Raw genomic sequence first — 22,765 nt, 5'->3', positions numbered from 1 at the left:
ATATTGTTTTCAAGTCTTTGAACTATTTTCAATTTAATATTAAATCGTTATTGATCCTAAGTCCTTGAAACAATTTCAATTTAATATTAACTCCTTAATATTAAATCCATGATTTAAACAAATTTATAATCAAGGCATTTAAAATAATCCCATTTAATATTTGACTCATTACTGAATTCAATTCAATAATATACTTTAGTCCATAATTGAATCTAATCCAATAATGAACAAATTACCTTATTACCCTTAGTAAGTGCTAGCTTCCCATGAGTAATCATTTCTCACCAATACATAAATTTGGATACACATGTTTACATCTGAATATCGTTAACCTTTAATGATATGTGTTACTCTCTCTTCTCATACTTGGTTTTTAGGTGTGACCACTTAAGTTCACTTTAACCTAGCCATAGGCCCAATATCAGAATCCGATATGTTTTGTCATAACTTTTTGTGATCAAAACTCCCACCGATCATGGTAGGCATCTAGCAATGCTTCATAACCCCTAAGCCACAATGAACTTAAACTCCAATGAACTTTTTTTCCCGATCGTACGTTTTATGTAGTAAAATCTCTCTGTCGTCTAATCCGGATTAAGTATAGGTTCATGGTATGTCAAAACCCTTAACTTAATCTTTATCCGAATTGTCAATCAATACAATGGAACGTGTCATCATGAAACTCCTTTTCATATGACTATTTTGTACTTTGGCCAGAGATTTCCTTTTGCCAATTTTTATTAACATTCGTTTGGGAACTCAGGACCAAACTATTTCGAGTCAACAAATCCCATCTTGACCCTCACTTGTCCTCGCACATGAATAACATATGAGCAAACTAGCTTCTTACACAAAACATGACTAGTCTCGTGTATATACACCATATGAATCATATGCATCTTATGTCGAGTCCAACAGTGATGTCTCAGGTCTAAGGATCAATGGTAGACTAGTACGATCCTACGATGTACCATTGACCACATTCTAAATGTCCATGTGATTCCTCGTAATCGGTCATATTCGATAAACAGACCACTAATGGTTTGTCCATGCTAATGCCCTAGTGACATAACTCTTATAATCACCCACACTAATACCATCACATGATATTTAATGGAGGCATTCAGCATGCCTACTATGCAATGTTACTACCCAATTAACATTACTTACGTAGGGAATGCTTCGATGAATTTAATCTTCTAAAGGTCCATATCATCCAGACATTTCACATGCATTATAAATAGTATAAATGAAGTAGTAAACAACATGTGAAATCAGAACTCTTTCTTCCATTCTCAAAAAAGTATTTACAAGATATAATGCCCTGAAACTGACAACACAATTAGTTCCTAGGGCATACACTAACATCTGCTTCAATGGTGGAACCAAAATAAAAGTTGATTCCTCATTATAGCCCAAATGGCACGTGGCATTTTATCTATGCTAGTTTCGACAATTACATTCGACTCAACATTCTCAATTAGTGGCTGCATTCTTGAAGACAAAAGATGCTCTTTAAATAATGAGATGGTTGAAGTCATAACATGTTTATGGGATTGAACTCATGCAGATAGAAGACTACAGCAGAACCCTGAAGATCCTGAACTACTCGACCTCTTCAGAAACACAGATTTGGATGATGTAAATTAATAATTTAATAAAAACAAAATTATTTAATTGTGTATTGGTGAAGTATGATTGTGTGAATATTATATTTATGTTAAAATTAAATTATCTCTTTAAAGTTTAAATTAAAAATACCATAAATTTATAACCAATTAACCATTCATTTATATTTATTTACTAATTAATTAAAAAATTTACAAATCACCTCCTAAAAATTACATAAACCCCCTACATAATTTTCGATTTAGCCCTAAATATATAAAAAATTATAGGGGTAAACATAATTCTCTAGGCCCATAGGACCGATCCTATGGGCCTAGGACTAGTCCTAGGGACCAATCCAGGCTTTGATATTTCTCATGGGCCTAGGACCGGTCCCAACCAAATTGGGACCGATCCTAATTTGGGACTAGTCCCATTGGACCTAGTCTCGTGCTCAGCTAGGCTCTAACCACAATATAAACATGTTAATATCCTTCTTCCATTTTCATCAAGGCTATCAACAACATATGCCCATGCAACATCATTCCTTCCCCGAACAAATTGTGAGGAAGCACCCGTGGACGTAGAATGATGCGCAAACCCAGATGATGACATTCTTGGTCTTTATCTCTTCCCCAACAATCAACAACAACAACAAATCATAGGGAAGTATGCAAATTAACTATGCAACATAATTAACTATGCAAATTAATTACAAATTTATAATCTCAAATTTACAGAACAATCTACAAGTTGCAATCAGTTTACAAAATCTACAGTTGTTTGCAAACTGAAAACTGCAGTTTGGAATTTTTGCAAGCTGCAGATTTTGCAAACTAAAGTTTGCAGTTTGTCAAATTGCAACTGCACAGATTTTACAAACTATAGATTTTAATTTTGGCCTTTACCAACTCATTTCATAATTTAATTATAAAGTAATTACTTTTTTTTTTTTTTTGGGTAAAAGGTAATATATTAAAAAGAATACAAAAGATCATGAGTCCAGGACACTCCCAAGAACCCAACAAAAAAAAAGAATTTACAATCCTTAACTACCAGCAATCTAATCCTATAGGGCCTAAACAAGCAGACCAACACTACAAAAAAAATAGGTCTGGGAGAACAAAAAAAAGTTTACACAAAAGAAAAACCCAGCATCAACATTCCCAATGGACAAGAACACCACTTAGCAACAATAAGAAAATTGGAAAGGTCGATCATAGTAGGACAATTGGTCAAGCAAAAAACTAAATAACTTATACACAACAAACCAGCCCTCATGCAAGTAGGATTGTAAACGAGCCAAGTCAAGTCGAGCTTTCGGCGTAATGAGCTCGGCTTGTTTACAACAGGGTCAAGCTCGAGCCATTACAGGTGAGCTCAAACTCAAGCTCGAGCTAGTTCGCAAGCTCAGGCTTGATTAGGCTCGGTTTGCCTGGGCTTTAGCTACGGGAATTTCAGCCCGTACAGGCTATTTTTTGCTCCTGGACCTGTCTAAATACACAATTTTTGCATCCAAAATAGCTGTTGCATCCTCAATCACATTAACCATGATAGTTTTGTTACAAAAATTAAGTTAAGTGAACTAAAATTCTTAATTTAGTTCACTTAACTTAATTAAAGTTTTGAGCTACAAAAACACTAACATATTAACATGTGATTGTATCAAAATACAATCCTAATTTTAATATAGTAGTAACTACTAAGGTTGCATCAAAATACAGCCCAGGACATCAAAAAAACAACTGTCTAATAATCAAAATAAAGTTCGTTGTAGTATGTCCGCGGGTTGCCTATGTCTTTTACCGAAACCACCATCAAAATTTGTTAGAAACCTAACCTTCACCTACAATTACAACACACAATTAACTAATGAGCACCTGCTTAAATTGATGAGCACCTGCTTAAATTGATGAGCACCTACCCATATTTCATCTAACCAATATCCACAACTCAGCAACACAATTGAAGTAAGAAAAATGAAGCAAATGGCCTCTACTGCCTAATTCCAACCACTTCCACAACACAAGCAGACAATATAGAAAAGATTTTCGCAACATAAAAACAAGTCAAGAACCACAAAATTACCCATAAACCATGTACCTATGCATGCCTACTGAATTTGATTCCTAGGAACGTATGGGATAGGAAGTCTGATCTCCAACAGTTGCTGCTCTTCCTGAAATGACAAAGTCAGAGTAATTAAAGTTTAGTTAGAATAAAGATAATGTAATTGTTGAATTTAATCAAAACAATATTCAATATAACTTACTATGCACCCTTTCTTCACCCCATTCAGGAAGCGGCACCAATCACATCCACATAATAGCATCTCCACCATGTCAGAAGCCAACGACAATCGATACGTGTTGATAACCCTACTCCCGGCAATGAAAGTAGACTCATAAGCAACCGTGGTGATAGGGATGGCCAATATGTCACGAGCCATGGTAGAAAAAATAGGGAACTTCATTCAATTGGCCTTCCACCATTATAAAGCATCAAACGCCGCAAGATCCTCTACACATTTATGGCATCCCTCTCCCAAATAACAGTCCAACTTTGATTTACTTGGCTCAATCGTTAAAACCACGTCCAGAAAGCTACTAAAATCATCCTAATCCTCCGTCCTGCCTACCGCTGCCCTACCCAACCCATCACCAACAGCCTGAACTCCATCCCTTCCTGATGTAGAAGCGTGGGAAGTAGTCAATGCTTGACTAGCATCAACATACTCCTTATATACGTCATACAAGGCATCTCAAACAGTATCAACATTTGCCCGCGCTATTGGGTCAGGATACATCTTAGGAAACGACCATTGAATGACTCTCATCTTCAGTCTAGGGCCTAATATAGCAGCCATAGCCATTAGTAGATTACATTCCCCCCAATATTTGTTAAACTTTTGCTTCATTTTGAAAACCATGGCCCTTGCAAAATCATCTTTATCTTCAATCTTACTATTCAACATCATTTTGATTAGACAAACTTGTTTTAAAAACAAGTTTGATGTCGGATAATCACTTCCTGATATGAGATTGGTCGCACCACTAACACCTTTAAAATATCACAAAGTTTTTGCACTTTATCCCAATCATCCTCATTGGGACAGTAATGGTAACTCATATCTGTAATGACTCTCTCTCTAGCGAGTATACTCGTAAAATAAACAGTAAAACTCACTAAATATATATATTACGAAAATATACATATAGATGAGTATAAAATAATAGGCCCAATTTTTCTTTATATATACAAAACTATACATAGTGTAAATAAATTTCTCAAGAAACTCGACAATGTTGCTCGACCCTTCCGCACCTTGACATTCCAAGCGACCGCATCTCATCTACTACCTGCAAAAACATTGAAAACAATGGGGTGAGCATTAATTGCTCCGTAAGTAAACCCGCTATGCTACCCTTCTATCTTCGTTGCTCATATTCTGAATTCTTTCCTTACATCACACTTATCTCTTCTTCTTTGTTCTTTTCTATTCTTTCTCTCTGTTCTTTCTCTATTCTTTTTTTGTTCTATCTCTCTGTTCTTTCTCTATTCTTTTTCTGTTCTTTCTCTCTGTTCTTTCTTTCTATTCTTTCTTTATTTCTATTCTTTCTTTCTATGCCGATGAGACTCGGTTGAGGCATGGATTTGAAACCCTAGCCATGTGAGTGGGTACAGTCCTCATCTACATGCACTTTTATCAGACTGTACAACTTTTCTTTCTAATTCTGAGGCCGCTCACTAAAGGTGACATGCATGTAGGTAAATTCTGTTGGTACAGTTCTCATCCACATACACTTCTAATGAACTGTACACTTACTTCTTTCTGATTCTGAGGCCGCTCACTGAAGGCGGCATGTATGTGGGACTATTCTTCTTTGTCACTCATGGGTTCCCCATCGCAACAACCTTCTTTTCTCTTATCTTTTTACAATTAATTCTTTTCTTTCTTTTTCTTTATTCTTTACTATTCTCATCCATGTGTATGTGCATGGAACTATGCTCATTCTTTGCTATTCTTTCTAAATGCAAATGTGAGAATGTGAGAATGCATTATGGCATATAAAAATATCATTAGAGAACTAGTATTTTCTACCAACAACATTCCCATACTTGAAATCAATCATAGACTATTAGACTAAAAATAGACTATTAGACTACAAAATATTTTGAGGTAGTCATTCTGCATAGGTCATATTCAAGAAGGCATATCTCAAGTTATACACATTGCATTACTACGATCTTAGTCTTGTTTTAAAGCTTATAGACAGGGCTGCAACTTTTATGTTTAGGTCTCAACCCAGTTCAATCGGTAAGATGCCCAAAAATCACTCAGAAGGTCACAGTTGTGACAGGGCAACCATGGTAACATGTTTTCTCTTAGGATTTTCATCAAACAAATTGCATGCATACTCAAACTTTATTTGGCTACACTTCTACTTCTTTCTCAAGCCACCAATATTTGTAGCAAAACTTCATTAAATCAACACTAAACCTGGCCAGGAAACTACACTCCATAAAGTCTACTCAAACTCTTTCTAAATTCAACCAAACTTCCATCAATCACCATATAGGCAAAGTCTACATTCTCATGGTTGAATTTTAACTATCATCAAGTATCAATTTAAAACTTCTCAAAAACATAAGCACATACATACATGTACAAATCTCTTCAAACTTACTCAAATCAAACTTAGGGTTGGATTTACTTACCTTGCTCTTGGGTAGTTCCACACTAGAAACTCTCTCTTTGGGTAGATCTCCTCTTCTTCTTAAACCCTAAGTATATAACTATAAGAATTCAACACTTTAAAAATTAATCTCACATCATATTGCAAGAACTCTTACCTTTGGATGCTTAGGATTGAATATCTACCAAAATCCAACCAAAAATCTTCTAAATTGCCTTGGAAATTTGATGAAGAAAATGAGAGAATTTGGAGATGAAAGTGGCGTGTGAGGGAGCAGAGAATGATAGAGTTTTCAAGAATCAACTCAAAATATCTCATTTATTACTTCTACTTTCCCATTTTGCCCTTGCACTTTCTATGAAATTTCATCTACGTCCCTTAGTCAATTACAATAATGCCCTCATTTTTATTAACTTCTCCATGAAATTCTATCTCTTTTCACTCCCCACTTTTTCAACTAATTATGAGTGAAAAGACCATTTTACCCCTAATGAAATTTTAAGGCATTTTCTTCACACTTGTTCAAGATACCTTTGACAAAATTCAACTAAGGGTATTAGGGAATACATAAAGCTACATACCGTGATGTGGGCGTTACAATATCCCTTTCCTTCAACCTAGGGAAAACATGTCTAAACTTGATTGTCGTTTCTAGCATATCATATGTTGAATTGCATTGTGTTTTGCAATAAAAAATAAGCCTGCGAGACGACAATCGCAGCTACTGAACTATCTCTGTAAAAACCTTAAGCCTACTCTTCGAGGAATTGATATATAACACGTTGTCACGGATGTCATCAACAACGTGCCTAATCTAATAAAGGTCATCTTAAACAACCAAGTTCAAGATGTGTGCACAACATCTCACATGAAACAACTTGCCCCCACATATGAGCTTCCCCGTAGCTTGGAAATTTTCCTTCAACACTTTGATTGCAACATCATTGCTTGAAGCATTGTCCACTGAGATCGTGTGGACTTTAGTTTCAATTCCCCACTCCATCAAGCACTTGAAAATGGCATCTGAAATGGCGACACCAGTACGGGGAAGAGGCAAGTGAACAAAGTTCAACACCCGTCTATTCAACTTCCAACTATCATCAATCCAATGCGTAGTCAACACCATGTATTCCATTTTATGATTGCCTAAATTCCATAGATCTATGGTGAGACTGATCTTTCTAACACACTTCAGTATCGTCTTTAACTTCTGTTTCTCATTTTCATACAGTTTCACATAGTCATTCTTGCAAGTGTTACGAGAAATCAGACTCCACTTAGGAATCCCATACTTCATCATATTATTCAATCCTTCTTCCTCCACAACAGTAAACGGATGCTCATGCATCAGCACCTAATGGGAAATAAGCTCCCTCATCTTAAGCATATCAAATTGGCCTCAGAGATAGGCAGGATAACAGATGTACCCTGAGAACTGGAAAGGGGAAATTTTATTTGTTGTTGCCTCAAGGAAGTCGACCTCTTTGCACACCTCTTCAAATGTCTATTAAATTGTATAGTGCTTTCAATGGCAGTAATTTTCAACTTGGTTTTACAATGGATACACTTTGCCTTCTTTGCACCACCCGGGACAACCACCTCCCTAAATTCAGTCCACACCGCTGATCTCTTGACTCTCTTCTTCCTGTGAATTGGATTCTCATTATCCACAACATTTTCGAGGCTACTGACATTTTGTTCCATAGGGGTAGTGGTTGTGCTTTCATAAATGTTACAACGATCAATTGCTCTGATTACAACTGTATCGTTGACGTCATCCAAGGTCAGGGTGCTTGAGGAACAGCCTTCGAAGATCATACCTATAATTAAAAAACATGGATCCATCATTAACGAAACACACAAACTGCCCTTGTAAAACAGAAAAAAAAAATGTATTAGGTAACATGTAAAACAGTCAACGCAGAAACTGCCCTTTGCAATATTCCAAACTGCCCATCCTAACTCAATTCTAAACCTAGCCACTGCCCATCATATTCACCAAAAAGCTGCCACCATTATTTTAAAATAAATAGATTTGATTTTGATAAAATGTTCTCAATTAAACACATTCAAAACTAAGCATATAAGTTATGTTAACCCCATTTATTTAGCTTATTGACCAATCAACTTGACTCTATGATGGAACCTCCTGTCAAATTAATCCAAATCCAACAGCAATACATAAAAGAGCAAATTAAAAGAGAACACCAACCTTATTCTATCCAGCCACTTGTATATTCCTATAACTAACTCTCACCCATTACCCTTTAGTGCCCCTTTGTAACTAACTCTCACCCATTACCCCCGAGTGACCCTTTTACGACCCCTCAATTTGCAGACCATATTAATCAGTGGTGGTCTATCACTCTACAAGACTACAATGAGCAGAAACATCCACAATATGAAGATTGAATGTGGGTTTCGGTCTATCAAGATTGAAACTCTCTCTCACGACAACATGGACTGAAATGAGCAGAACATCCACAATATGAAGATTCAATGGTGAGTTTGGATACTTACTGGCTTAAAACGGCTGATTTTGTGCTCGATTTGGAGGCGAAGATTGCGTTTCGTGATTTGGGGGTGAATTATTGAAGTCGCGATTCCTCTCCACCTCTGCAATCTCTTCGGCAATGGCAAGAACAGGCAAAGGTGGTCGTCTATGACAACGTCGGCAAGCGTATGGTAGATTCGGGATATAAGGTTGTCGTGATTTGGGGATTTAGGGTTTGTTATTTGTGAAATTAGGTTTAGGGTTAGGTTTAGGGTTAGGGTTAGGGTTAGGGTTAGGGCTTAATAGATTTGGGAATTGGGGAAAATTCAATTTGGGGGTGTTTTAGAGTTTAGGTCATTTTTTACACTTTTACTCTTTTGCAATTGGCAGGTAAATGTCATTTTTTCAAAATATTTTACCATGCAATATTACTTTTCAGTCCCACCAGGTTTATAAAACTTAAAATAAGAACCCTGTTTTCGTGAGCCACCCCAGGCTCGCGAGCCCATGAGTCGAGCCACCCCTAGTTCGAACTCGACTAGGGTTAGCATCCGAGTTCGAGCCGAGTCGGCTCGACATTTGTCGAGTCGAGCTCTAGACGAGTCGAGTCGAGCCGGCTCGCAAACCGCTCGACTCGACTAGTAGTCCTACATGCAAGTCTACATAAGCATTTGCTAACCACCCAAAATCACGCAACATCACGGCATAGCAACAACAAGCCTCCCACTTGGCATCACGCCCAAAACAAAACCAACACCACTCAAAAGCCCACAAGCAGCTCACTCCAGAATCAAAATAAAAATCCATCAAACAGCAACCCAACAACACAAAGTTAGAGACATGTGATTTCTTAAGTAATTAAAGGTGAACCAGCACTTCAAAAATTTCCAAATAAATACATGAATAACCATTGACAAAAAGAAAACCACAAACTGATAAAAGAAAGCAAATGCAACTTATTTACTAATTAATTAAAAATTTACAAATCTGATAAATTATAAAAAAAAAAAAACCCCTTACATAATTATTATTATCCTAAATATATACAAAATTAAGGGGCTAAATGAATATTTATCCTATACAGGCCAAGCTTAGGCCTAGGATCGGTCTGGGCCCTCACAAAAGTGGCGGGCCCAAGATCGATCCCAACCAATTTGGGCTCGATCCCTTAGGAAGCAGTCTCAAATTGGAATTGTTCCAGGCCTAGGCCCCGTTTGCCCACCTCTAACAAATTCTTACTGACATAAATTTCATTTAGGTTTTTGGTAACTACAATATAAAGTTTGGAATTAAAGTATAGAGGAAGAAGAATAAATTATTTGATTACAATTATATCTTCACCTAAAATAAAAATGGGGCCTAAAGAAAAAAAAAACGGTAGGGGCTAAAAATCATTTCCTATATTACAAATAGAGGAATTGTGAATTGTCACTCGAACCTAACCAAATCACCATGGCCCACTTAGTTACTTTAGGTTGGGTTGGGTTCGATCATAATATCCATTAGAGGTGTGCATGATTGGTTTGTTTTGGGTTTGATCATATACCCAAAACATTCCAAATAATTAGTAATTCAAACAAAAAACAAATCAATTTAATCTGGGTTGGTTTTAGTTCGGATTAATCGATTTAACAAATGATGAAATGAAGTTATATGTTTTATTATAAAACTCAAATTTTAATCTAACATAAAATTCAGTGAATTAACTGAAAAAGTAATATAATACATCTAAAAATATTATTATAAATTTTGTATATAGTTACACGATCCGTTGTAATTTGTAAATAGCGTTAGTTTAACATGTATATTGTTTGTGAAAAGAAAAACAAAGTGCATTTGGCAGATGATGTTGTCTAAGACGGTTATGGGGAACATATTCACAAAAACTAGGAGACGTTTGTAGCCCTACAACCACGGTCAACAATTACACAAAGAATATTCGCTACTATAAAGGGTCGTGGATGGGTTTTGTCAGCATGATTAATCCGATGCTTAAATCAAATACTAAGACAAAAAATGTTATTAATAAAAAAGTTAAAAAGGTTTTGTCTCTGAATTTTGAGCTTACCCTTTCTGCCTCCTTGCTATGATTTTAGTGGCATAACGGTACAAGAGATGGTGACTGGTTGTCTTTTTTAAGATTGGAACGTGAGAAGTAGGTCGCTTAGAATGCAAGAGGGAAGTTGACTAGGACTGAAAGAATTTTATTTCTATATGCCTTGTGTTAACAAATTTGAGTTTGTTTCCCACAACGCAAACTTTTAAGGAAAATCTTCGTCCATTTGCGGTATTTTATTTATTTTGAACCCTTATTCGCTTATTTTAGGCCCGTTTATTAAAGAATCTCTCATTAAGCTCCATCAAATTAGGCTAGACTAATTCTTCCCCTCAACATATACCATAATACATTAGTATGATAAGTGTACTATATAAAAAAAATGTCTGAACTTAAGTTTCTATATTGTAATTTAATATTTTTTATTGAAAAATGTATATATAAAAAATAAACTTTGGTTCGGTTAAGGTTTTCTTGAGTTCATATTTCTGGCCTTAATGGACCCGTTAAACATTACATATTACATAGGTTTCAAGGATTTTTGCACACCCCTAACAATCACCAGTGTGATCACCATAAGCATTTGATGTCGCCAACCTGACCCACGACACTGATTTTGTGTATTATGTGGTGGACGGTGTTGTTTGATGAATTTTATTTAGCGTGAACATTGTTTAGAGCTTTTAGTAGTGAAGTTAATAGTAAATTTTAATTTTAAAAAAAAAAAAAACTAGTTATTCTGTAATAGGGGTAAAAATTATACTGCAACAATCAAAGTTGACTAAATTACAATCCATATTAAGGATGTAGACTAATGTTGAGGGAACTATTTTAGTTTCTTGAAAATTTAGGGGTCAAGAGGAATTCATCCATCAAGAATAAAAAGACCTATTTAAAGGTAATGTTCTTAGTCTCTAAAATATATGGAATAAGATATAGACAAATTTCAGGGTAACATTGTTAGTTTCTAAAACTCAATGGGTAAAAGAGGATCAAATCTTGGGGGTAACGTTGTTAGTTTGTGAAACTTTATGGGTAAAAGTAGTCATTTGGTGTAACTGTATTATTTCTGATACTTAAGTAGTAAATAAAAATTAACTTGGGTCAAAATGTTATTTTCTGAAAACTAAGGGGTAAAAAAAAGAGGAAACATTGTCATTTTTTGGAAATTGGAACTTAAGCGTAAAAAATTAAAAACGCCGTTGCCGGGGATCGAACCCGGGTCACCCGCGTGACAGGCGGGAATACTCACCACTATACTACAACGACCTGTTTGGTTATAGGTTCCTACCTTATTTATATAAACAATTTTTCAGGAGCAAGTTTTTTGTCTCTTGCATTTGTATAAGGTTGGATTCCAGTGCACTAACATTATGTGATATAATTTTTTTTTTTTTTTCCGAAATCCAACAAATATATAGCTGGATAGGATTGAAGAAACAAAAAGAATTCCTTCATATCTAAATTACATGGTGTACCCAGTTTATTAAAAAAAAAATTATCAGTTGTGCCAAGGAATATAGGATTAAGAAGAAAGATTATGGCAAAAGGAAAAGGGATTTTCCATATGACATCATGTAACTATGTTGTGAATAATTATTATCATTCAATTTGACCATGCTTTTCCATCTTTTTGTAAGGTATAATATTTAGAAGATCTCCACATCAAAGGAGGCCAAAATTGTTAAATTATTTATAATTCTTATAAAGTGGTCATGTGAATTAAATATAATATAAGGTTTAGTAATAATTAATTTAATTGAAGGCATATTAGTCTTTTAACTTTTGATGGAAATGTTACATCAGTTAATAAAATAACTGATGTTTGCAGTTAATTAAATAACTGCAATATAAAAAGTGGGTCCTCTCTCTATTCCTAACGTACGCTAAAAATTTTCTCTGTTCAACAAGAGAGTTTGCGATTATATAAGGGAAGAAAATGAGAGAAACGCTACCTATTTTGATTCAATCAAGATTCAAGTTTTAATTTTCAAACTATGGAATCAGGTATGTATTTCTTTTATATATATGTGAAAATTCATCAAGTTTCAAGATCCTATAATTTTATATTTGTGCAATTTAGAGCATAGAAACATGAATTGATTATTGATTTTTACTTTGGATGAGTTTGCTTTTAAGTTTACAAGTGGTATCAAAGCAATTTCAGGTTTAGAGACTGATGAATTTTTCATTAAGTTATCTTTTAGGGTTCTTATGGGATGTAGAAATTAATTAGGTTTTGGAAATTGTGAAATAGGAATGGTTTGGGTAAAATAGATTTAAGAAAGTAGTTTGGGTTTAGAAATTAACAAATTGGAAGGCTGTGGTAGATTTTTTTTTTTTNATGTGCAGGCTCATTTGTTCGTTTAATTAAGATTATTATTATTATTAGTTATTCTTTATTTAATTAATATTTCATTATTCTAACTCCATGTCATGTGAATGAGTTCCTTGAAATTTAAAGACATGGCTATTAAAGGACAGAAGTAATATGATACTAGCTTCCAAACGAAGTTCCAAAAACAGGCCTCAATTGCTGTTATATTCCATTCCCTTCTTCTTAAAGTAATCATCGAATAAGGGAATTTTGATCAATTATTTTATTAAAGGAAAGCATAGATTCAACACCTCTTTATCTATATTGATTTTAATTAATTAATTAATTAATGAAAGGATTGGAATTCTCTTATTTGTCTTCAACTTTTCCTTCCATAAATCTAACATTATCACTAATAATTTAAAAATAATAAATATTCAATTATATTTTTATTTGAAAAAAAAAAAAGTTAGGCTGAAGTTGAACTGAATAGTTGATTTAAACCATCATTGGGTGGTCCAACAGTTAATTAAGACTCTTGGATGTATTAGTCAAGAGATTCTAAGTTCAATCCACCTGAATTGCTAATAAGGTGATCACTGAAGGGATTTACTTGACTGTCAACTTTAAGACTCTGAAAGATTAGTTGAGGTACGCATAAGCTGGCCCGATTACCAAAAAAAAAGGAATAGTTGACTTAAAATTTGAAGTAGCATCCCCAACCCCCATAAAGAAATGGAATATACTGGTATAAACTTATTAGTATCCAATTATTGGCATATAATTCTTGGCATCCAATCAATTTGTAATTTGAGGGTGCTATTACTATGGTGGAAGATGAATCTAACAACTTGTCTACACACGTTGAGAGAGACATATGTAAATGAAATATCTACTTTAATACCCTATTTCAACTCTATCAAGTAAGTAAACCAACATTATAAAATGAAGTTAATGAAATTTTTTTTTTTAATGGTTTAATTAAATAATAAAAAAATTTAGAGGTTTTTGAAATAGTAGATATTTTTTATTGTTATATTTTAGGCGTAAAAATAAACAATAGGATGATAGTTTGGTAAAAATATTTATTAATTCATAATAATATAAACTTTAGCAACTTATTGACTATAAAAGAATTGTTATTATATCATAACTTGGGGGTCAACTTTTAACTTTATAAAATACAGAGAATTATTAGAAAATCTTTTGATTGAACAAAATTAGGAAGGAAAAGGTTTGGTGGATAACCACCACTGGGTGGCTCAGTGGTCATTTAGGACTTTTGGATGTATTACTTAAAGTAGACATGGGTTGGATATTAGGTTTACAAGAGTGGATAAACAGAGTCACTTAATAAATTAGTTTTTTAGATAGTTGGTAAACGCCTCACCATATGACACTTATCTCATTTACTCACATTGATTATAAATATGAATGTATTCATATGGTAACAAGTCTATTATGAAGTTGACTAGTGTACCCATGATTTGAGAGTTGATTTTTACTCAAAAAACCTTGTGAAATCTGATCCCAAATTATGTTTTACTAAATTAATTTTGACGTAGATATTTAAGGCTCATATATGAGTATTTGCCAAATTAATTTTTGAATTTGTTTGTAAAACAAGACTGAGAAATTGCATATGAAATATATCATATGTCTTTAAAGAGGTAGAAGAAAATATCTGCATTTTCTAAATGGTTTGTCCAAAAAGCTATAATAAATCTTTAAATTATTTTTGATATACAAGTTTAATTTGGTATTGATGGGTGATATTCATATACAAATTGGATTGCTTTGTGTTTTTGAATTTGTAAAATGAAAAAGGGTTTTTAAAATCATACAATTGGATTTATGTGAGGAGGGTCAATAACAATCTCTTATAAACATTGTCCATAGGGATGAAATCGAGTCAAGTCGAGTATCTGGATACTCGAACTCGACTCGATTACTACAGTATCGAATTCGAGCTTGAGGAATCAAGTTCGAATTCGAAATCGGTACCTAAAATTAGAATTCAAACTTTAATCAAGCTTTAATCAAGTTTAATCGAACTTTTTGAATCGAGTTACACTGTGATCGAACTCAACTCGAATCAGTATTTGAGCTCGAGCTCGACTCAACAATATAGTCGAGTCTAAGCCGAGCTCAAGCTGCTTGGCTTGACTTTCACCCTTAATTGTCCCACTTATGTTAAACTACAAGTTTATTTTGTTGTTAATTACAAATCACAACAATGACAAGTGCATCTCTACATATGAGACATGAATAAATCAACTGATAATATCATACCGGAGACTTGGAACTTGTACTAACGTACTTTATAGTATGATTAACTTTGATTTTATATCAAATTATTCAAGTCTAACTAAGTTTTATAGTCTCAGTCCCTCTTATGAGTTGGACTTGTCTTTTGCCTCTTCACAACACTCTAAAACAATAGAATCTCAACCCATTTCTTCTATATTTTATTCCCATAAATAAATAACGTAATTAGAATCTGTTTTTGGTATAAAACAGTATAGTGGCGACACTAAAGATAATACATGGGAAAAGACTAATAATCCATTGTAAACTTCCATAAAAATAAAATAGGTCTTACTTGTTTAATCATACTGTCCCTTCTAAATTTAATTATTTTCTAGAAATCTTTAATCTCATTCAAATTCACAAGCAAACAAATTTAAAATTTCTTAAATTTCATTTTTTTTATTCTAACAAACCTCGAATGTGCAGGCTCATTTGTTCGTTTAATTAAGATTATTATTATTATTAGTTCTTCTTTATTTAATTAATATTTCATTATTCTAACTCCATGTCATGTGAATGAGTTCCTTAAATTAAAAGACAGGGCTATTAAAGGACAGAAGTAATATGATACTAGCTTCCAAACGAAGTTCCAAAAACAGGCCTCAATTGCTGTTATATTCCATTCACTTCTTCTTAATGTCATCATCGAATAAGGGAATTTTGGTCAATTATTTTATTAAAGGAAAGCATAGATTCAACACCTCTTTATCTATATTGATTTTAATTAATTAATTAATTAATGAAAGGATTGGAATTCTCTTATTTGTCTTCAACTTTTCCTTCCATACAATCTAACATTATGACTAGTAATTTAAAAATAATAAATATTCAATATATATTTTTATTTGAAAAAAAAAAAAAGTTAGGTTGAAGTTGAACTGAATAGTTGATTTAAATCATCATTGGGTGGTCCAACAGTCATAAGACTCTTAGATATATTAGTCAATAATTCTAAGATCAATCCACCTGAATACTAATAGGATGATCACTAAGGAATTACCCAACTTCAACTTCAAGACCTGGAGAATTATTGAAGTGTGCACAAGCTGGCCAGTCACTGAAAAAAAAAAAAAAAAAAAAAACAGTTGATTTAAAATTTGAAGTAACAATCCCCAACCCCCATAAAGAAATGGAATATACTGGTATAAACTTATTAGTATCCAATTATTGGCATATAATTCTTGGCATCCAATCAATTTGTAATTTGAGGGTGCTATTACTATGGTGGAAGATGAATCTTACAACTTGTCTACACATGTTGAGAGAGACATATGTAAACGAAATATCTACTTTAATACCCTATTTCAACTCTATCAAGTAAGTAAACCAACATTATAAAATGAAGTTAATGAAATTTTTTTTTTTAATGGTTTAATTAAATAATAAAAAAATTTAGAGGTTTTTGAAATAGTAGATATTTTTTATTGTTATATTGTAGGCGTAAAAATAAACAATAGGATGATAGTTTGGTAAAAATATTTATTAATTCATAATAATATAAACTTTAGCAACTTATTGACTATAAAAGAATTGTTATTATATCATAACTTAGGGGTCAACTTTTAACTTTATAAAATACAGAGAATTATTAGAAAATCTTTTGATTGAACAAAATTAGGAAGGAAAATGTTTGGTGGATAACCACTAGTGGGTGACGTAATGGTCATTTAGGACTTTTGGATGTATTACTTAAGAGGTCCTGAGTTTGATCCACTTGGTTTGCTAATAGGGCTAGCCACTGAGGGGATTTACTCGGTTGTCAACTTCAAGACCCAGAAGAATTAGTTGAAGTACGTGCAAGCTAGCTTAGACACACCCGAGGATTAGTTGAGGTACGCGCAAGCTGGCCCGAACACCTTCGTCACAAAAAAATAAATAAATAAATAACCCTCGGAGATTAGTTGAGGTATGCACAAGTTGGCTCGGATACCCCTGTCACCAAAACTAAAAAAATAAAATAAAATAAAATTTGGTGGATGCACCACTTTTTTTATACAAAATATGATACAATTTATAAATCATTAGATTAAAATACTTTAAATGATCGAAATTCAATATAATTTGCATAATTAATGAACTTTAAAAATGCCATATTTAGATGAGATTCATAATTTGTGTAAAAAATAATGAGAACCCTAATCTTAACCCAATTAATAAAGATGTTTAGCCCAGTTCATTAATGAATCTTTCATTTTGTTTTCAATTTTTTACCCCAAATTGAATTCAGAATAGGGAGTAATTGGCATGTTGGATAGAGAAGACGTAGGTCCCACATTTTATGGCAAAATAGAAATATTTTTTCTCATTCTCCTATTATAAGTGCTTTTCTTTTTCTTCAAACAAAAATTTCATTTAAATAAAAATTTAAAAAAAAATTACAAATAAAAAAAAAGTTTGATATAGTTAAGATAAGCTTTTTGGGGTGAACAAAATAAATGATAATTTAAATATATTTTATTAATTATAAAGATGATAAATTTAATATTTTTCATATTTTTAGATAAATATATTGAATGTATTTTTTTTTTCGTGTTTTCAAATACGTTTTTAGACATATTGATTAGGTTTTCATTTTTTGTTTTTCCAAATATTTTTAATATTTTCAATAAAATAAAAAACAGAAAATCCGGGTTTACGGGTCCTTTTATTATATGATCCGGTCCGGAAATTTGCTATCCCTTATTGGAAGCCACGTATCCCTGGTCTCCTATGGCCCCACTTTTATTGGATACTGGACAGTACAGAGAACTGTACAAAACGCACAGCACCAGAAAGATTTAAATAATGGCATAAACCATCATTTGTGTTGCATCTCAATAAATCGAAAAGCAGAGTACATGAACTCCATGCTCGTACGGTTACATTTTTACTCTATCTACCAAAAATTTTCTTGTTTGCTTGATATATTTTCGTATTTAATTATGGTTAGAGAATTACTTATTTATTGATGATATTTTCTTCAATTTCAGAAATATTTGACGAATTGGAGCTTGAATATTGAATAAACTCTTGCTGAATTTGATTAATATCTCGAAAATGTCAATGGCTCAACCGTTAAAGAAGTTAGTGTCATGTGTAATTCTTGACTTGGACGGGACACTTCTTAACACAGGTCAGCTCGTTCGTGCTCGTCGGCTTTATTTTGATCACGTTGTAAATTTTGTTGTTGTGATAATTTGTTTTCAATTTAATGGCAGATGGCATTATAACCAATGTTTTGAAAGTGCTTTTGGTTAAGTATGGGAAACAGTGGGACGGGAGAGAAGCTCAGAAAATCGTGGGGAAGACGCCTGTAGAAGAGGCAGCTGCCATTGTGGAAGAATATCAGCTTCCTTGTACAACCGATGAATTTATCGCAGAAATTACTCCCATGTTTAATAATCAGTAATTAACTAAACTCCTCACCTACTTTTATATACTATTATTAGATTTTGTGTAATCTAGATGTCTTTGAGATGTTGAAAATTCAAAGTGTTTGGAACCTTTTGTTGTGCATACGAATGTTTATGATTCATGATGCGTATAGGGAGATAACGAAGAAGCTATTTGAATTCTGGGGATGTATGTTTAATTGACATTGCCTGCTTTTTCCAATTGTGAACTTATAGCATTTGCGCAATGTATTTAACTTTGGAAATCTTCTTTCGATAAACTCTTTTTCATCTCAATTAGGGCCTATCTCATTTCCAATTTGGGTAGAATTCTTTGATTTTAAAACAAGAAATACAGAAAATCTTAAGAAAATACTGTTGGTTGAGGTGTCTTTACAAACTGTTCTTGGATGATCCTTAAAATTCGTTTAAAATATGAAAATAACGGAAATTGTTTTTGCAGCTGAATTATTTTTTTTGTATCCCAAAATTTCAAATTTCATCTTCATTTTGAAAACTGTTTTTGCATGAAAATTAAGATGTATGCTTAACTCTATGCCTATAATCTGATTGTGATATTTTTACCTAACAATTCTTTTTGTTATTGCAGTGCCACTCAGCACAGTCTTTTGATCTTTACTTTTCACTGTATTTTGACATTGTTTAAATATTTTTTTTTCTTGCTGCTGGCTTTGTCTAGGTAGCCTTAAGCTTCTCTAAGTTGAGCATGGCCTTGGAATCAAGGAATCAGGACCTAGAAGAAATATTCTTTGCCATTCTTAGTGGATGTCATAAATTATATGTTGAGCCATCATAATTGTTGCTATAATCATTTAAAAAAAATTGCAATGCTACTTTTAATTCGCAAAGTAGTAAAAGATTCTGTGGAAATCTTTTAATGCATTTTCACAATGTTTGATATAGGTGGTGCAACATTAAAGCTCTTCCTGGTGCCAACCGATTAATTAAACATTTGAATGGTCATGGTTTGCCTATGGCACTAGCTTCAAATTCACCTCGGGCAAGCATAGAGTCCAAAATTTTTTATCACCAAGGTAGGTTTAGTAGAAATTCTGGTGACAATTACTTCTTGCATCTCACATAATTAGCATTTCTGACATGCACTGAAGATATGTTGTCTTTTGTTTGTTATTTGCAAGCCTGTTTGCTGATAGTATTTCTTTCTTAGGCTGGAAGGAATCGTTCTCTGTCATTATTGGTGGTGATGAAGTGAAAATGGGAAAGCCATCTCCTGAAATGTGAGATTCATTAGTCTATATATTGAGATTATTTTCTTTATTCTATGAAAATGTGAAAAAGTCAATGCCCTTCTGGAATTATAACCTTTTGATGTTTCATAATTCAGATTCCTGGAAGCTGCTAAAAGGCTAAATATTGAACCTTCAAGCTGCCTGGTCATTGAAGATTCTGTGTAAGTGAGTCTTTTAAGTCCTTACTGCAGATACATTTTTTTTTCAAGGGTCATAGGCCTCTCGTCCAGTGCTCTTCAAGGAGCACATTTTCACCTTGGTTGGTGCACTACCTGTGTGTGCTTAATTTTTGTGTTTGTTTTAAATAATAGAAGAGATCACTTCTGTCCAGAACCTGCACTGAAAAAATAAGTTGTTTAAAATCTATGGCCAGACAAGCCTGGGTGCTGCTAATTTCTTATGATGCCTTTGACGTGCTAGCCATCCAAATAATGATGTGGATTTTTATTGACATGAACATTGGTACACAAATTGTGTTGTAAAACTGCTATACGAGAGGATGAGCAGTTACATTTGGAATATTTGATACTTTAATCTTTAAAAAATTACATTTATATTACTCTGCATACATATGTGGAAATGATGACTGCCTGAAATCATCATCAAATTTTATTCAAGCAATGCTGAAACTTTAGCCTAGCAAAATGTTATGGAAAAAAAATCTTTATCTTTGGCCTTGGTGTTCTGCAGCATCTGTGAGGCTTGCCTGTTTCTGTTTTCCGGATTAGTCTATCTTCCAATATCTAAATAAATTGTTCTTGTGATCAATGAGCAAAAACTTTGCCTTTTATCAATATTGCCCATACATCAATAGACTTTCAGTCATTGACATTGTAATTTTTGACCATTTCAGTCCAGGTGTTACAGCTGGTAAGGCTGCTGGAATGGAAGTTGTCGCTGTACCATCAATCCCAAAGCAAAGTCATCTTTACACATCTGCAGATGAAATCATCAACTCTCTACTTGATTTACAACCAGAAAAGTGGGGCTTACCCCAATTTCAAGATTGTAAAACCTGGACTTAAATAATTTTTTTATTACATTCAGTAAATTTACCTTCTATCAGGAACTTTCTTCTCAAATATTTATTGCTAATTACAGGGGTAGAGGGTACCTTACCTCTAGAGCCATCGTATATCGGTGGTCCTGTAATTAAGGGATTTGGTCGGGGCTCAAAGGTACTTGGAATTCCTACAGGTGTGTCAGAATCTATTTGTTTTATCCTTTGGCTTAGTCAGCTAGATTTTTCTCTTTTCAATGTCTCATTGTCTAGTACAGATAGCATTAAATTGTTAATGGTCTGTCACTTCTAACTCATGTATAGCAGTTTTGCAATTACTTCTGAGGTGACCTCAGGCTTATGCTTTAAGATTTTGCTTATGTTTCATTTATCTTTTCTCTTTTCTTTTTTATTTTTATTACATTGCTTCTTTTAACAAATTCAATATCTATTTTCAGCTAATGTGTCAGCGGAAGAAAATTCAGATTTCCTTTCAGAGCATCCCTCTGGGGTATATTTTGGTTGGGCTGGGTTATCAAATCGAGGTGTTTATAAAATGGTCATGAGTATTGGTTGGAATCCTTATTTCAACAACACTGAAAAGACTATAGTGAGTATAACATCGACTTGGATGGTGGCATCTGCAGGTCCCCTATTCTTTTCTTTTTTCATCTAAATCTATCTTGTAATGCAGGAGCCCTGGTTGCTTCATGAATTTCATGAGGATTTCTATGGAGAGGAATTACGTCTTGTTGTAGTTGGCTATATACGTCCTGAGGTATCATTTACAATTACTAACTATTTTCCTTCGTGACCATAATCATGTTCCTGCCTTTCTATTTTTGCCTAAACTTGTGCTTGGGTTATAACAGGCTAATTTCCCATGCCTTGAGAGATTGGTCGCAAAGATTCACAATGACAAGAAAGTTGCAGAAAGAGCCCTTGATCTTCCATTGTACTCAAAATATAAGGACGACCCACTTTTGAAAACCACTTTGTGATAAGGCCAGCATCGGCAGTCATTGATTCTGGATAAGTGGCACTGAAGCTGTTGCTCGTGGGAGATTATTGAGTATTACAATTTTTTCTTACTTCGATCAGATGTGTTGCTACTCTCATAAACTGTGGAGCTGGGGCATAAAGTAATGCCCTGGAAAGGCAAACTAATAGTTGTAATGAACCATCTATCTTTACTCATGCTCGCATTTGAAACTAAGAAAAAATGCAAATTTAAATTCATCCACAAGAGTTATCGGCTCCTTCTTTGTCGAGATAAGTATATATTGCATGATCACAAAGTCGGTCTGTTTTAAACCTTTTGATCGATGATGGCATCTATTATCCAATATCCTGTTCCAAACATTCGTTTAAAATCTTTTAATTTGACTCGATGATCAGGGGATCTTGACATTGCGCAGGCAAAGATTGATTGGAATTTCAAAATGGGAAATGGTTTGTGAACAACTTCACACAATTTCCAGAAAAAAAATACAAGCAATGGAAATTGGGAATTCAAAAGAAGAGTGAATAACAAATATCTCCTTCAGGTTTAACAAAAAAAAATTATATCCCAAGGTTTCATAAAGTAACAAACTTCCCCAATTTTTATAAATATTATGCAAAACAAATTCTGACAATATA

At 33.5% G+C, this 22,765-nt stretch overlaps 1 protein-coding gene and 1 non-coding gene across 2 annotated transcripts; one reads left to right on the top strand and one right to left on the bottom strand.

Moving 5' to 3' along the window:
• Nucleotides 1–12,052: 12,052 nt before the first annotated feature.
• Nucleotides 12,053–12,124, bottom strand: TRNAD-GUC. Its single transcript has one exon. It is a non-coding gene; the product is annotated as a tRNA-Asp (tRNA).
• A 6,120-nt stretch (nt 12,125–18,244) lies between these two features.
• LOC116135200 (bifunctional riboflavin kinase/FMN phosphatase) lies at nt 18,245–22,363 on the top strand. The gene is made up of 11 exons (XM_031420905.1): nt 18,245–18,334; nt 18,452–18,594; nt 18,680–18,866; nt 19,778–19,908; nt 20,043–20,112; nt 20,220–20,285; nt 20,978–21,132; nt 21,226–21,321; nt 21,583–21,734; nt 21,819–21,902; nt 21,997–22,363. The coding sequence occupies exons 2-11, from the start codon at nt 18,519–18,521 to the stop codon at nt 22,123–22,125; spliced, it is 1,146 nt and encodes a 381-aa protein (XP_031276765.1). The 5' UTR covers nt 18,245–18,334; nt 18,452–18,518; the 3' UTR covers nt 22,126–22,363.
• Nucleotides 22,364–22,765: the final 402 nt, after the last annotated feature.

Source organism: Pistacia vera, unplaced genomic scaffold (assembly GCF_008641045.1).
Source record: "Pistacia vera cultivar Batoury unplaced genomic scaffold, PisVer_v2 Contig296, whole genome shotgun sequence".
NCBI classification, from domain to species: Eukaryota; Viridiplantae; Streptophyta; class Magnoliopsida; order Sapindales; family Anacardiaceae; genus Pistacia; species Pistacia vera.
This window is presented reverse-complemented; position numbering and strand designations above follow the sequence as displayed.